Consider the following 17,699-nt stretch of genomic DNA (forward strand, 5'->3'; position numbering starts at 1 on the left):
CCCTCATTACTGGGAATCTGAACCAGTCTCTACTGGGCTCAGGAAGGCCTTTTTTTAAGAGAACTTTATTCTGTTTAAGAAAAAATGTTTTTAAAAGTCTGTCTTTTCTTCAGCACAGTGTGAGTATATGGTAAATTGCGTATCTGCAAGCCAAGTTGCTTCAGTTGTATCCAACTCTTGCGACCCTGTGGACTGTAGCTGCCAGGCTCCTCTGTCCGTGGGATTCTCCAGGCCAGGATACTACAGGTTGCTTCTTTACCACTAGCACCACCTGGGAAGCCCATATGGTAAATGAAACCACACCAAATAAATCCCACACTGTCTATCCTTCTATACTTTTCAGTCTTTCTTACCACTAAGTGTCCTCTTCTGAATGGTGATGTTTCTGAGTCTGTGAGGTGGAGGATTCTTACGGGTCTCTGCTATAAAACCTGTGCATTGACCTGTCACTGCTGTTGCTGCTGCTGCAATGTACAAGCTTGCATGCAATGTTTTTATCTTTGGAAGACTTAATCATATTCTTAATGCTAGACTGCCCACACTGGTGAAATATGCAAATAAGCTATGAGAAAGCAACTTTAATGGACACTGCAGAGCTAGAAATTAATGGGGAGTGATGGTCATGTGACAGACTTCTGTAGGGCTACACCTGTTTGTACTGACTTGATCTGTGTTCAGAAGTAATCTGGGCATTTTAAAGCTCTGAAATCATACATGTCTTTGAAGATGAAAATGAGGCAGCACTGTTTTTCCCAACTACTCTAAAATGCAACAACATGGCTGCTCAAAGATGAGATAGATTAGTTGGATCAAAAAAAAAAAAAGCAAGATTGCTTCTTAGGCGGGAACCTCTCCAATCTGGGGATTGTTTTGTGAGCAAAGATAGCACCTAATGACTAGACAGAAGTAAAACATTCCATAAAGGTCGATAGAGTCACATTTTTAGGTACATTCCTTCTATTGGAGCCTAAGAAGGTCAGATGATGTAGAAATTATTTGTGCGTTCACCCATGCGCGCGCCCGCACACACACACACATACATTTCTCTAAAATAAAAACCTAAGCTACCTTTATTCAATATTTGAGGTGTTAGAGGAGGGTTCCATGGACTGTTCTAGCCCTAAAGAGAAAAAATATAGTGGAAAGGTAAAAAATCAGATGAGTCATTCTTGAATTTCAAAGAGCTGCAATTTTCGGTAACTCATGGGAAAGGAGCAGCCCCTTTGAGAGAGAAGATGGACACATGCCTTGACCTCTGAGTAGAGGATGCCTCAGAACAGCCCAGGTATTGGCAAAATCTGACCTCAGTGTGCTGGCAGTGAACTTGCAGCTTCAGGTCAAATCCCCAAATAAAGAAAGATAGGAGAAAAACTGGTTTGGTTTCATTTTTGTCGTTTCACTTTGATGCAAAGGGTTCTTCATTCACTGTCATTTATTCATTCATTCAGCAAACACTTAGTGAAGTTTGCTCTGTTCCAGGCATCATCCTAGCTCCTAGGGGGCCCCACAAAGATCTGGGGTCCCATGTTCCTAAGTCCTTCCTGTAGTGAATTGCCCTGCCAGCTGGTCCTGCCAGGAGGAGTGCTTCATCCTACAGAGAAGACAGTAAGCTTCCTTCCCCTGGCTAAGGTCACTGTCCCTCTGCTTTCTGTCCTGCCCAGCCTCTGTACTACCAATTTCTAGAGATGCTACAGAGGATGCATCTCTCAGGAGTGGATGGGAGAGTTGTTTCATTTCTCCCTTCTTCTTGGCAAGGACTCTGATTTTTCAACTAATAAGTTAGAAGACATCAAGAGGAAAAGAAAAATAAGAACTTTCCTTGCCAGTGTTGCTTAGTTACCTTGTCAACATTTCCTTGCCACCCAGCTGAATGCTCTCTGCATATTTTTATAGCACACATATTTTATTGCTATATTGATCTATTTAGCAGAAAATATGGAGAACACATGGAGCTCCTGTCAATTCTGTGCTGTTTATTTGAATTTCCATTTTCCTCTTCATTGTCCTTTTCGTTCCTGACCTGAGTAATACTGTACAGGAATCCCATCATAATCCATGTGGGGGCATTTAACTTTGTAGCTACAAAGGCAAAAGCCAAAGAAGTGACCTTAAAACTAGACAACAAACTGTGGACTTTTCAAAGGCAGGGCCCAGATTTTAATTAGCTCTGTGTCCTTGGTGCCTAGTCCTTTAGAAAAGTTTTATTGGTGGCATGAGCGGTTGGCTTCAGACATGTATTAAGTACCAGCATTGTAGTGGGTGTTACTCATAACATAGAATTTGCTATAGTTTTTAGCCAGGGGGCAAAACTGGTGAGTTGAGCTTTCCTTTCTGGAGACCGAACAAAGACAGAGAAAAATGACTGTGTTGTTGCTTCTGCCACATTGTTTAGCCAAAGCAGCTTTCCTGCGTGAGGCCATGGGAGCAGTAGAGGAGCCACAGTCCATCTGGCATTTACGAGATGGTATTCACAGGGAACCTCCTGGATTCAGGGGCTGTGCTGTCCGTGTCAAGCCAGATCAAAAGACCTGGTCATTGTTACCATCTGTCAAGGCAATTGTATTCAAAACACTGAGTCTCCCCTCACTCTTTTTCTCAAACAGACAAACACTCAGCTGAAAACGAGATTTGTTTTTTTTAATTGGAGTCTAGTTGGTTTCAGCAAAATGGCCTTAAAAGCAAACAAACAAAAACCCTCTACGTTTAAATACATACAATGTCTGTAATGTGTTATGAAAAGAGATGTGATTTCTCTTGATGAAAAAATACTGGAAGTGTGATATTAAGATAATGTATAGTTTATAATTGAAAGACAGAGTAAATTGAAGTTAAGGGTTCAGTGGGAAAAAATGAAAACTAGGTTTATGAAGCAAACTCTTGACCAAACAAAACATGGAAGTGTATTAGTTCTCCCCTTTCCCAGCTCGCTCACCCAGTACTCTTCAAAGCATGTACTTCGGAGATTTTGTTAAAATGCAGGCTTAGATCTACTGGGTCTGGGGAAAGGCCTGAGAGTCTGCATTTCTAACAAGCTCTCTTAGTTAGATCAGACCTTGTTAGCTGAAGTGTCATCCATGGACTTAGAGATTTGGCATTCCCCGGGAACTTGCTAGAAACGTAAACTCTTAGGTGCCAGCCCAGACCTACTGGACCAGAAGCTGCATTTTAACAAGATCCCATGTTCACATTCAAGAGATGCTGCTCTAACCATTTCATAAGCCTACAGTGTCCATTGTGGGTAAGGATCCTGATGGGGCTCTGTGTTAAAAGTCAGGTTGGATGGGTTTCTTGGTGCCTTTTATTTATTTATTTTTTATTTAAAAAAAATTTTTTTTTAATATTTTATTTATTTATTTGACTGCACTGGGTCTTAGTTGTGGCATGTGGGGTGTTCTAGTTGCCGCATGTTGGATCTAGTTCCCTGACCAGGAATTGAACCTGGACCCCCTGCATTGAGAGCACAGGCCTCAACCACTGGACCATCAGGGAAGTCCCTTCTTGGTGCCTTTTAATTTCAAAACTCTTTTGGGTACTTGCCTCAGTAGAGCATCTGACCCTCAGACAAAGACGGGCAGGTGCCTCTTTGTTCGTTCAGTGGCATGATGAATTTGTTTTTATCTTTCTTGAAATGCCCTTGTCTTTAAACACGGGGGCCCACTGACCAACCTATCCCGGTTCCAGAAAACTTTAGACAAAAAAGTTTGACTGGGGGACTTCCCTGATAGTCCAGTGGCTAAGACCCTGTGCTCCCAAATGTAGGGGGCCTGGGTTCAATCCCTGGTTAGGAAACTAGATCCCATGTGCCACAGCTAAAGATCTCACATGCTACAACTAAGACCTGGCGCAGCCAAATAAATAAATATTAAAAAAAAAAGAAGTTTGACCGGAAGAGACATCCTCACATCTGAATGATGTCAGAATGATGAACATGTTTGAAACAACACTAGGAGGTCAGAGTTTCTCTTTCTTCATCTGTAAAATGGCAATAAGAATACCACCTGTTCTAGCTTCCTTTATAGTCATGTTGTGAGGAGCTGGGAAATCTATACCTGAAGGGGCTTTGAAAACATAAAGATAGTCATGAGATTTAAAAACAACTTTAGTAAGAAAAAAAGTCATACGTATTTCAGTATCAGAGAGGTCTGGATTCAAAATTTAACCTTTACCATCTACTAATTTTGTGATTTCTGCAAAATTATTTCATGTGGCTGAGTCTCAATTTCTTTTTATATAAGATGATCATAAAACCATCTATCATGCAGTGTGCGTGTGCTAGGTTGCTTCAGTCGTGTCCAACTCTCTGCGACCTTATGGACTGTGGCCCACCAGGCTCGTCTGTCCGTGGGATTCTCCAGGAAAGAATACTGGAGTAGGTTGCCATGCCCTCCTCCAGGGGATCTTTCTGACCCAGGAATCGAACCCATGTCTCTCATGTCTCCTGGGTTCTTTACCATTAGCGCCACCTGGGAATCCCCCTGTCATGGAGGTGAGGTTAAAATGTAAATAATATATGTAAAAATCTGGTGCATAGTAGAGTTTAATAAATGGTAACCAAGAGCAGCACATTAAATTACTTGGTTGAGAAATAATCCTCCAAAGATGATTTTTCCCTCAGTTAAGGCTGTAACACTGGGGCAAGAAAAAAAAAGAGGTTAAAGGTTTGAATGGGGCTTCCCTGGTGGCTCAGTGGTAAAGAATACACCTGTAATGCAGGAGACCTGGATTCCATCCCTGAATTGGGAAGATCCCCTGGAGGAGGGCCTGGCTACCCACTCCAGTATTCTTGCCTGGAGAATCCCCATGGACAGAGGAGCCTGGCAGGCTACATCCACCAGGTTGCAAAGAGTCAAGACACAACTGAGAGATTAATACAAAGGTTTGCATAAACATTGATCTGGTTCAAGAGATTGACATCTTGAAGTTAGTTCTGAGTATCTGTGGAAGAAAAATCCCCAACCTCAAACAAGGGTTTAATATTTATTTAAACCTTAGTGAGGACCATGCACTGGAGGGCTTTGTGATATGGAGGGTTTGCTGTGATTATTCTGGACATTCGCTCGCTCTCAGCAGAGGCATCACAGGGACGTGATGGTGTCCACGACAGCCTGGTACAAGGGTAGTCTTCCACTCTGGTGTCCGTGCACAGACACTCCAGGGCATGGGGAAATAGCCAAATTAATGATAATGAGGGTCATGTAAGGTGATGAGAGAAGATTGCTTTGCAGACCGTGGGAATGGATGGTCCCCTCATTATCAGAACAACAGAACAGCAAGTCTTATTTACTGGAGACGTGAGGGGGTGGCTGTTGGGTTCTTGCTGCTTTACTGTCAGCAATTAAGCATTTGCAATACAGAGGGACTATTGTCTCTTTTCAGAGGAAATAAAAGCCCTCATCCCCCTCTCTCTATCTTCCCAACCTCTAGCTCATGGTTTTATTTTGGAAATGCTCTTTGAAGGGCTTTGGTTTTCTTGTTTCTTTTCAGGCAGATTCAGCCTTTGGGAAGGTTTTTTTTTTTTTGCAGATGAGATTGCCCCTTTCTTTCCCTAGAGTGTGCAGAGTTTTTGTGCTGATAAACCTTCCTGGTGATGTTCTGAAGTGACCAGAAATGTGATTTCCCAGACAGCCAAAGGCAGGGTGTCACATGACCCACTTTTCCACACAGGTCTCCTTGTGGGGAACGTGTATACTCAAGGCCAAGTGATGAGGGAAAAAAATACCTCGCTGATACACGGTCTGGCAGTGAAAATCTAATATGAAGAGGATGGGGTTTAGAGGGAGGAAGTAAGCAGACTGAGGCTTCAGCAAGTTGCCAGAGGAGGCCTTTAACTGAATAATCAACGCTTCTGAACCAAGACCAGAGTCTGTGAAAGGGAATCGGGTGTCTTAGATGGTTTTGGGTTCTGTTTTTGTTTTGCCTGAATAACTTAAGTTTGAATGCATCACCAAACTGAGTTTGAGTGTGGCCTACCAGAACCCCTGCTTGGCAGGAAAATGGCAGATCAGTGGGATCATGCCTCAAGTCCATCTCAACAGATGCCACTGTGGCTCTGGCCACAGTTGTGGGCTAATTTTGCTAGGGCTTGACCTGTGGGCAGATCAACTATCTCCTCTCTGTTTTCAGGCCACAGGACACAGTCTTCACTTCCAGCCAGTCAATACTTGTGTTTTTAGGGGAATATGTGCATGGAAGCGCTAGGTAAAGAGGCTTTATGAATGAACCAGTAGGAAAGACAGATTGAGGAGGATCACTTTTTAGAATGTAAGACTATGTGGAAAGAGCATTTGCTGGGAATAAAAAACTGAATCTCAATCCTAACCATGCCCTATACTGGGTATGGGGCCTTGTTTACAAGTAACTTTTATCTCTTGGATACTGTGGTTACTTTGTGTGTGTGTTAGTGGCTAAGTCGTGTCTGACTCTTTGCGGCCCCATGAACTATAGTCTGTCCATGAAATTCTCCAGGCAAGAATATGGGAGTGGGTTGCCATTTCCATCTCCAAGGGATCTTCCCAACCCAGGGGTCGAACCCGAGTCTCTTGCATTGCAGGCAGATGCTTCACTGTCTGAGCTACTAGGGAAGCAGGTCTTGGAGACCCAGGGATAATGATACCTACTACAAATCTACTACACCTGCTCGAAATCTACTCTAAACCACACCAGAATTTTGAAAGGGTGAAATGAGGTGCCAGAGAAGAGAACGCTGAAGACTTCAAAGCTTCGATGTCCAATATGACAACCACTAGCCACATATGGCTTTTGGGATGATTATTTAATTAAATCAATCAATTTTTAAAAATTATTTAAAATTAAATAAAATGAAAACTTTAGTTTCTGAGTCATACTAGCCACCTTTTTCGTGCTCAGTAGACACATGTGGCTAGTGGATACCATATTGGACAATAAAGATATAGAACATTTGCATTATCACAGAAAGTTTTATGGGCAGCTCTGCCTCAAAGCACTATCTAGGGTGTGATATTAAAGATGTGAAGGATGGCATGTTTAAGGGTGATAAATACCGTCACAGTTAGGGGTTCTTAGAAAGAAACAACCCAGCAAGTTGGCTGGAGTAAAATGAGATATTTATTTGACTAATCAAGAAAAACACATGTGCTCCAAGGGATCTCTTGAGAGTCCCTTGGACAGCAAGGAGATCAAACCAGTCAATCCTAAAGAAAAACAGCCCTTTTCCTAAGGGAAATTGATCCCAAGGGTTGGAGATACAACCAGACTTCAAGAGGAATTGGAACCAGTTCCTGGAAGACTATCAAGAACAAAAGAAGTATGGCTGAGTGCCTTCGATGTTTACCTAAGACTGTTGTATTTTTAGTAGGCTATACCCCAATACAAAATAAAAAAGTTAAAAGAAGCTACTCTCACCCCACTGCCTCTCCCTTTTTCTCTTGTTGTTTTCTCCCTGTGGCCACTTGTGTTTTTGTCTCTTTTTCTCTGTCCGTGGCATCTTCCTTCCTCTTTCTTCCTCATCCTTCCTCTCCCCCTCCTTCACTTCTTCCTCTTCTTCTTTCTCTACCCCTTCCCTTCTCCTCTCTCCTCTCTCTGCAAGTCCAGGTTTCTCAACTGTACTACCCGTGGTGCAAAGAGGGCTCAATGGAATTCAGTTCTTAAAACTTACTTTATTGCAGTATCATTGATTTACAGTGCTGTGTTGGTTTCCAGGGTACAGCAAAGTGATTTAGTTATACATGTATATAATAGTTTGCATCTGCTACTCCCAAACCCCAGTCCTCCCCCAACCCTCCTCCTTGGCAACAACCTGCTCTCTATGTCTGTCTCTATGTCTGTGAGTCTGTTTCTGTTTTGTAAATAAGTTCATTTGTGTCATACTTTAGATTCCACATATAAGTGATATCATATGGTATTTGTCTTTCTCTGCCTGACTTACTTCATTTAGTATGGTAATCTGCAAGTCCATCCATGTTGCTGCAAATGGCATTATTGAATTCTTTTTATGGCTGAGTAATATTCCATTGTATATATATAAATACATCTTATTTATCCATTCATCTGTCAATGAACATTTACATTGTTTCCATGTCTCATGTCTTCAGTTCAGTCCCTCAGTCATGTCCGACTCTTTGCGACCCCATGGACTGCAGCACGCCAGGCTTCCCTGTCCATCACCAACTCCCAGAGCTTGCTCAAACTCATGTCCATTGGGTTGATGATGCCATCCAACCATCTCACCTTCTGCCATCCCCTTCTCCTCCTGCTTTCAATCTTTCCCAGCATCATGGTCTTTTCAAATGAGTCAGTTCTTCGCATCAGGTGGCCAAAGTATTGGAGTTTCAGCTTCAGCATCAGTCCCTCCAATGAATATTCAGAACTGATTTCCTTTAGGATGGACTGGTTGAATCTCCTTGCAGTCCAAGGGACTCTCAAGAGTCTTCTCCAACACCACATTCGAAAGCATCAATTCTTCGGCACTCAGCTTTCTTTATAGTCCAACTCTCACATCCATACATGACTACTGGGAAAACCATAGCTTTGACTAGACGGACCTTTGTTGGCAAAGTAATGTCTCTGCTTTTTAATATGCTGTCTTGGTGGTCATAGCTTTTCTTCTAAGGAGCAAGCATCTTTTAATTTTATGGCTGCAGTCACGATCTGCAGTGATTTTGGAGCCCAAGAAAATAAAGTCTCTCACTGTTTCCATTGTCTCCCCATCTATTTCCCATGAAGTGATGGGACCAGATGCCATGATCTTAGTTTTCTGAATGTTGAGTTTTAAGCCAGCTTTTTCACTCTCCTCTTTCACTTTCATCAAGAAGCTCTTTAGTTCCCCTTTGCTTTCTGCCATAAGCGTGGTGTTACCTGCGCACCTGAGGTTATTTATATTTCTCCCGGCAATCTTGATTCCAGCTTGTGCTTTATCCAGCCCAGCATTTCACATGATGTACTCTGCATATAAGTTAAATATGCCGGATGACAATATACAGCCTTGACTTACTCCTTTCCCGATTTGGAACCAGTCTTTTGTTCTCATGTCTTGGCTATTGTAAATAGTGTCAAGCAGATCCAGTTTTCATCACTTCTCAGGGATAATAGAAAGGCTGGATCCTGATTCCAAGTTTCCAGGGAAATTTGGTGTGAGGACCACCCCTGCTCCAATCAGGTGTGTCTAAGAGGATGGGGGTTGTGTCCTCATGCTTACTCAAGGGTAGTGAAGGGTGGGGCAGATACTCTAAAAAGGAACATATGGGAATGTTATTGACTATCATATTCATCCTTAACACCTTGGAGCAGCCCATTGAAACTATGACCACTTAGCAAAAAGTTGTCAGAAATTTGACCAATGATGTAAAGAAAAAGGGTGTGGTACCTTTTCACCTTTGGTTATATGATTTGATCACCAATACAGATTCTCAAGGGTTTGGCTTGACTCCTACATTATTATACCTGGATGTAAGTGGGCACAGTCAGAAGCAAGGTGGAAATCGGGTCTAAGCCTCTGTCATTTCTTAAATGCAAATGGGGCAATAATGAGACCTTTTCCTCTCCTACCTTTAGGAAGAAACATGAAGTTCCCCTGGAAATCATTCAAGAGGAAGATGGAAAGGGCTATCTAAAAGAGACTGAGAGCTGCAGACCACAAGACTGGGGCCAGAGGGCTGGCAGTGGAAAACCCTGTTGGGTTGCGATTTCTCCCTGAAAAGTCCCAGTTGCCTTTTTACTTCCTGCCGAAGGAAGGGAGAGAAGGAGCAGACCATGTCCATAGCCTTGAAGCAGGTGTTCAACAAGGACAAGACCTTCCGGCCAAAGAGGAAATTTGAACCTGGCACACAGAGGTTCGAACTCCACAAACGAGCTCAGGCCTCCCTCAACTCAGGCGTGGACCTGAAGGCAGCCGTGCAGCTGCCCAGTGGGGAGGACCAGAATGACTGGGTGGCGGTGCACGTGGTGGACTTCTTCAATCGCATCAACCTCATCTACGGTACCATCTGTGAGTTCTGCACCGAACGGACCTGCCCTGTGATGTCAGGGGGCCCCAAATACGAATACCGGTGGCAGGATGACCTCAAGTACAAGAAGCCGACTGCCCTGCCGGCCCCCCAGTACATGAACCTTCTCATGGATTGGATCGAGGTCCAGATCAACAATGAAGACATCTTTCCAACGTGTGTGGGTAAGTCCGTGACCAGCTGCCTGGTTATTTTGTCACATCCCACCCAAGTTTGGAAAGTTGGCAGAGGCTTCTTCTGAAGCGGCCTGCCTTTGAATGCTGGATAGCATCCACGTCACTGTTTCCCTAAATCCCATCATTCACCTATCTGCAGTTTCTTTCTCCATACCTAAGGACCTTATGGAAAAAAAAATCATGTGTGGACCACTTATAATTATTCTGCGGTCCTCAATAGTGGGGAACACTGGCTTGATGAAAAGTTAAATTTGATCTCATTGATTTCCTTAGGATTAGACTCCAAACCTACCCAGAGTTCCTAGTGAAATTTTTAATTTGGAGCTAATTAACTGGTGAGTTACACTAACTCTAGTGCAATGATTGGTAGTCATCTCTCAGGATGAGAAATCCCAGTGTGAAAATGCATGGATTTGTTTGGGAGTTGAACAAACAGGTGGTTGGCATTTTGGAGAAACAAGATCCCGGCATTCTCTTCTTCCCTGATCATAGGTATTAATTCCTGCCTGTTCTATTAACTCTGGACTGGTGTGGAGTGGCTAGACCAACCTAGACAGTTGGAATGCAAATGCTTTCGTCTGCTTTGTACTAAAAGCCATGAAACTCTTTAAGGGGAAGGACCAGACCTTTTCTGTGTCTTTTATTTCTTTATGCTGATGATCATTGGGTCTGCCTGCCTGGCAGGATGAATTTACAATTCAGTTTTGGGGCCTTTGGATCAATAAAGATGAACACTCTCCTCCTTGCCTTATTGTACCTCTGATGCCCAGCATGGTACCCTGGAACCTTTTAGGCACTGAGGAACTATTTGTAGAATGATTGAAAAAATTCTTATGCTGCTGCAAAATATTATTGAAAAAAATCTGAGATGGTTGAGGTATTTAAAAAAAAAAGCATTTGAAACTCATTGCTGAAATCACCTTTATATGGGGCATGGGTCCCCATGTGGGATATGGGAAGTTGAGGTGAGTGTATGGAAGTAATTGCTTATATAAAAAAAAAACATATATAACTTGACTAGGGTAGTATGTCCATCTTGAAATATTCAGCACACAAACCAATTTGCTCAGATTCCTCTTGTTGCCTTGCCTTGCCTGATTTCCCCTTGCACTTTCTCTCTGCTGGCTCTTGTCGGGCAGGAGGTGGGGTGCATGATAACGCAGTCCCCCGTGGTTGACGCACCAGCATAGGAGGAAGAAGGCAGGTTTCACAAACTCCCCTAGCTGTATAACTGGTGCCTTGGAGGAGTAGAAACTTCCTTGGCTCATGTCTTGCATTTTCATTGACTGTCGGAGGCTTCTTTTGGAGCTGGGAGGAATTTGTCTTTTCCGAAAGCATTACAAGCCACTGCCAAGGCTCTGTGCAGAACATGTGATAGCAATAAAGATAAATAAATCTGGGCAAGGATCCCTCCTCGTTGTCCTTCCCCTTCTGTTTCTGTTCTTTGATGCTTTGAACTCTGGGCACTTCTGTTCTCTCTGGCAGCTGTGGTTACCACACAAATTTGCTGACCAGAAATAACATCACAGAGCCTGGTGTGTTACTTATGGGAGAGGAAGCTTCTGGCGGTCTCCTTGGAAAATAGGACATCATAGGTGATTTTAGACTTTGGAGGAAATCAGTGGATGCTGCTGGATCTCTCAGAGTAATTGACTTTGCTTTCTTTTTCTAAATGGTTTCCTTAGCCATTCACTATGCTTGGGGCTTGCTCACTTGATCGGAATCCTCTGTTTCAGCTCTTCCCAATATGGACTTCACAGTATGAAAGTGTTCTGAGAGATCTTAATAGGTGTGTATGTTTTGTCTTTTTTTTCCCCATGGAAAAATAAGTTTGAAAAATGCTGAGTGAAACTGATTTCTTTACTGGAGGACTTTATATTAATGTGCATTAAAACTCCAAGGAATCTCTTGAGAAATCTGTATGCAGGTCAGGAAGCAACAGCCAGAACTGGACATGGAACAACTGACTGGTTCCAAATAGGAAAAGGAGTACGTCAAGGTTGAATATTGTCACCCTGCTTATTTAACTTATATGCAGAGTACATCATGAGAAATGCTGGGCTGGGTGAAGCACAAGCTGGAATCAAGATTGCCAGGAGAAGTATCAATAACCTCAGATATGCAGATGATACCACCCTTATGGCAGAAAGTGAAGAATAACTAAAGGGCCTCTTGATGAAAGTGAAAGAGGAGAGTGAAAAAGTTGGCTTAAAGCTCAACATTCAGAAAACTAAGATCATGGCATCTGGTCCCATCACTTCATGGCAAATAGATGGGGAAACAATGGAAACAGTGACAAATTTTATTTTTGGGGGCTCCAAAATCACTGCAGATGGTGACTGCAGCCATGAAATTAAAAGATGCTTACTCCTTGGAAGGAAAGTTATGACCAACCTAGAAAGCATATTAAAAAGCAGAGACATTACTTTGCCAACAAAGGTCCATCTAGTCAAGGCTATGGTTTTTCCAGTAGTCATGTATGGATGTGAGAGTTGGACTATAAAGAAAGCTGAGCGCCCCAGAATTGATGCTTTTGAACTGTGGTGTTGGAGAAGACTCTTGAGAGTCCTTTGGACTGCAAGGAGATCAAACAAGTCAATCCTAAAGGAAATCAGTCCTGAATAATCATTGGAAGGACTGATGCTGAAGCTGAAACTCCAATACTTTGATCACCTGATGTGAAGAACTGACTCATTTGAAAAGACCCTGATGCTGGGAAAGATTGAAGGCAGGAGGAGAAGGGGATGACAGAGGATGAGATGGTTGGATGGCATCACCAACTCAATGGACATGAGTTTAGGTAAACTCAGGGAGTTGGTGATGGACAGGGAGGCGTGGCGTGCTGCGGTCCATGGGGTCACAAAAAGTCAGACATGGCTGAACTGAACTCAAATCTCCAAGAAAGGAATATGGTAGTATGTAGGGGCTTCCCTGGTGGCTCAGATGGTAAAAGAATCTGCCTGCTAATGCAGGACATGCAGGTTTGATCCCTGGGTCAGGAAAATCCCCCGATGAAGGGAATGGCTACCCACTCCAGGATTCTTGTCTGGAGAATTCCATGGACAGAGGAGCCTAGCGGGCTACAGTCCATGGGGTTGCAAAGAGTTGGACACCACTGAGCGACTAACACTTTCACTTTCAGTGTATCCTAATTTGAACCTGGTACCTTTTTTCTAATGGAATACTGTTAGCATCTTTCGGGGAATGTTCATCTGTATACATTAGAGTTGTCAAACTTTTATATGTATCAGAATTACTTGGGTCTTCTTTTCAAAATTTAAATTCCTTGGTTTTCTCCCTCAACAACTAGATCAGAATCTCTTAGGTGAGGCCTAAGTAGCTGTACTTTTAGTAAGCTCCTCCCACTCTTCTTGTTTATTGTAACCACCCAGAATGCTTTTCATCCCTTCCCCAGGAATAGTTTGTTTCTTATCTCTCTGGTTTTATCCATGTCATTCTCTCCTTTGGAATCCCCTAACATCTCTGTCCAGTGAATTCTCATGCATCCGTTATACCATCTCCTCTGTGAAGACTGTCATCTTTCAGAATATAAACCCCTTAAAGTTATGGAATATGTCTTATTCAGTTGACTATTTGAGCACTAAGTCCAGTCCTGGTGCTTTACAAGTTGTTGGATTGATGGATGGATAGAAAAATAATCCTTATAAAGTGCCAGCATGTATATGGTATGGTACTGGTGATCAAAGTAAACAAATGTCTCTGAAACCCATTATCACCATTCCCGGGTATTTCCTGCACCTTGCCTTCTGTGGGGTTTAATTTTCTCTGTTTAACTTTTCCAAGGTTAAAACATTTGTTGTTCAGTCGCTAAGTTGTGTCCAACTCTTTGCAACCCCATGGACTGCAGCACACCAGGCTCCTCTGTCCTTAAGTATCTCCCTGAGTTTGCTCAAATTCCTGTTCATTGAGTTGATAATACCATCCAACCATCTCATCCTCATCCTCACCCCTTTCTCCTGCCCTTAATCTTTCCCGGCACCAGGGTCTTTCCCAATGAGTTGGCTCTTTGCATCTGGGATTTCTGCTTTGGCCCAGCTGTTTCATTCTTTCTGGAGCTATTAGTATTATTAATTGCCCTTCTCTCTTCCCCAGTAGCATATTGGACACCTTCTGACCTGGGAGGCTCATCTTCTGATGTGATATCTTTTTGCCTTTTCGAACTGTTCGTGGGGTTCTTACAGCAAGAATACTGGCATGGTTTGCCATTCTCTCCTCCAGTGGACCACATTTTGTCAAAACTCTCTACCATGACCTGTCCATCTTGGGTGGCCCTGCATGGCATGGCTCATAGCTTTATTAAATTATGCAAGCCCCTTTGCCATGAGACAAGGCTGTGATCCATGAAGGGGGTTAAAATGATAGGGGTTAGTAAAAACCACCACCATCCACCACCACCCTGATGGTCTTCATTAGTATCCTGCTCACCTCTGCTGTTTGCCCTGGGATAACACTGTTGCTGTCTTTGCAAAAACTTGTCTTTTTGGAACCACTTTCTCTATGAAAATTCATTTCCTCCGCGTCTTCCTCCCCCTGATTCCAGCCTACTTTCCTTCTTTTTGATCTTGGTGCTGCCATGAGTCATTATCATGAAAATGATCAAGATGTCTCTCAGGATAAAGTGGAAGAGGAATTTCCAGCCAACAGCAGACCCTGGGCGGATGAGAAATTTGGGAGTTCTGCTTAGCATTATGGCTTTGAATCCTGGGCATATTTCTTGTCTTCTTGTCTGGGAGTTGGGAAGAGTTCAAACTTCCCCTCCTCCCCACTGTGATCCGAGGAACTAGAACCGAAAAAATACAGACAGATGGGAAGTCTTCACCCTCGGTTAGGTATTAAAGGATATAAACAGCTGTTGATCTCTACCGCGGAAACATAAAGAGAAACTCTCATCTGTTTCTGGATCTTGATTTAACTAGGATACCCGGGCTATTCCAGAAGTCGAGCCTTCTCGGTTGGGAGAAGACCAAACAGATGTGGCTCCCTTGTGAACCAGAGTCTCCCCCACTCTCCCTTGATCCTCCCGAGTTTCCTTTGTTAAAAAGCCAACAGAGGTTCCTGCAAAAGCTCCTAAAACAGCAGTAATTTCAGAAGCAAGGGCCACCTCCTCTTTGATTGTATCTCTCTTTTAACCACTTTTAGAGGTAATGAAAGAAAAATAGAAAGCCACAGCCACCCACTTTTTAAATTCCATTGCCTGGCTAATCAACAATAATTTTTCTGTTCTAGCCCCCAGCTTCCCTGTTTTTCTGTTATGTAATAGGACTTAAATCTCAGATCTGACGCTTAGAAAAAAAGGAAGTTGAAAACTTAGCGCCCCTCCAACTCATCTTTTTAAAATGTCTTTGAGCAGGAGGAATAAGAACATTTAAAAAATAATGACATGATCTCACCTACCTTTACAGTTTTAGAATAAATGGGTATCAGAGAAGGAAAGAGCAAGGAAAGGGAGGGAACATGCATATATTGAGTTTGCTCAGCGTCAAGCACTAGACCTGGCTCTGCTAATCTTTCTTAATTCTTATAATAACTGAATGAATTAAATATGCCATTTTACCAATGAGGAAGCTGACATTGAAACAAGCCAAGGGGCTTTCCTAAGGTTGTACAGTTAATTAGTCATTTAGAAGTTAGGGTTTGAGCTCAAGAGTGTCTGGCCAAAAATCTCTGCTCTTGTCACCCACTACCATTTATATTATAGCATGAGTTGTTATTCTGCAGATTTCCTTCACATGGTGAAAGACTTCTCAATCATGGTTTTAGGAGGTTGCCTAGGAGGGAAAAATTTTTCAGAAAAGCTGATTTTGGGTATAAGTTTTAAAGAAATGATTCTGTTTTTTTGTTTCTGTTTTATTTTGTTTTGTTTTTGTCTGCCCGTTTTCAAAAATCACCCCTAAAATGCCTGAGCAGTATGTCAGACACTGTAACTGTTCCCATCTTGCAAGACTGAGCAGAGGGTGACAGCCTTCGGAAGATGCTTCATGGGCCGTGACTACCTGTTACAGCATTTGGTCCTTCACTCACTCACCAAATGTTTGTGGAATGTCTGTTCAGAAGCGGGTCCTATTTTAGGCACCAAGAAGGAGCGAAGCAAACAGTTCGTGTCCTTGAGCAGTTTCCATAATGCCTAGATTGTCGAGTTGCTCCAAATTAATGTGCACATTTTTCCAAAATGAGTGCTTTGCTCAGTGGACAAGTGCATTGTGGAATTGGCTGTTTCCCTCTGGCAACCTCTCTGATGAGACTACAGCTGAGTCTCATCCTCTCTCAAAATATTGTGGCAGGAAACATAAGGCTATAAAAATATCCATAGGGATGAACCTTTCAAACATGGGATGTTGGGGAACTGAGTTTAGAACTAGCCTTTAAATTTTAACTGTTATTTTCTATTGTCTCCCTCGTGGTTTTTAAGTTTTGATGTAAATCTAGATAATGCTGGTAAGACAGCTTGTATGTCATCAAAATATACTTACAGTATGGCAGGACTAGCTCTGGGCTTGTAGACAGAGACCAGCTCTGCCGTTATAAAATGCTGCAGTGACTATAGTAAACATTATGTGCTGTGTGCTATTGGTAAACACGTAACCTCTAAGCTTCTACTCTGTGTGAAGATTCCAATTTCACAGAACTGTGGTAAAGAATGAAGCAGTGTGAGTGAAAACACCCACCCCAGAGCCATAAGCCCCTGTGCTAAGTGCTAAGTCACTTCAGTTGCATCCAACTGTGTGTGACCCTGTGGACTGTAGCCCACCAGGCTCCTCTGTCCATGGGGATTCTCCAGGCAAGAATACTGGAGTGGGTTGCCATGCCCTCCTCCAGAAGATCTTCCCAACCCAGGGATCGAACCCGCCTCTTTTACATCTCCTACATTAGCAGGCGGGTTCTTTATCACTAGCACCACGTAGGCCCTCATAAGAGGTGCTAAAAAACAAATGTATGTCATCTGCCTCTCTCTCTGCATACGTTTCTACATAACTGTCAACCAAAACTCTTGGAGCCCACTTGATTTCCGAACAGTAGCCCCAGATAAAAGCAAAACGCACTGTAAGAGACTCAACATGATTTTTAAAAAATTAGCTGTCCTTTTTCCTGGATTGCTCTGTGGTGTGGGGGTCATGTGAAAGTGAAGTGAAAGTGTTAGTTGCTCAGTGGTATCCAACTCTTTGTGTCCCCGTGGGACTGTAGCCACCAGGCTTCTCTGTCCATGGAATTATCCATGCAAGAATAATGGAGTGGGTAGCCATTCCCTTCTCCAGGGGATCTTCATGACCTAGGGCTCGAACCCAGGTCCTTGGCATCGCAGGCAGATTCTTTACCATCTGAGCTACCAGGGAAGCCTGATTATGTGTGTGTGAGGGCTGCTCATAAATATCCTCAAGGACTTTTGGAAATTTCAACGTTTCATTAGGAGTCAGACCAACTCCTGTTGTCAGGGATGACCACTTACTTCTTTAGAGAGAAAGCTACTGGGAAGGATCATCTCTCTTGGTTTTCAAAAGACTGAGTACTGGGGACTTCTTGG

The 17,699-nt window shown here is 43.0% G+C and overlaps 1 protein-coding gene across 6 annotated transcripts in view; it reads left to right on the forward strand.

Annotated features, from left to right (window-relative positions):
* Window positions 1–17,699, forward strand: part of MOB3B (MOB kinase activator 3B) — a 291,141-nt gene that overhangs the window by 66,287 nt on the left and 207,155 nt on the right. For all 6 annotated transcript variants that reach the window (XM_081497877.1, XM_081497901.1, XM_081497870.1 and 3 more), the window contains one exon: window positions 9,532–10,147. In XM_081497877.1, coding sequence (XP_081354003.1) covers window positions 9,730–10,147 — 418 coding nt within the window. In that variant the 5' untranslated portion in view covers window positions 9,532–9,729. The remainder of the gene's footprint in view (window positions 1–9,531; window positions 10,148–17,699) is intronic.

The sequence above is a fragment of the Giraffa tippelskirchi genome, chromosome 1, assembly GCF_054371585.1.
Source record: "Giraffa tippelskirchi isolate mGirTip1 chromosome 1, T2T-mGirTip1v1.2.pri, whole genome shotgun sequence".
NCBI lineage: Eukaryota > Metazoa > Chordata > Mammalia > Artiodactyla > Giraffidae > Giraffa > Giraffa tippelskirchi.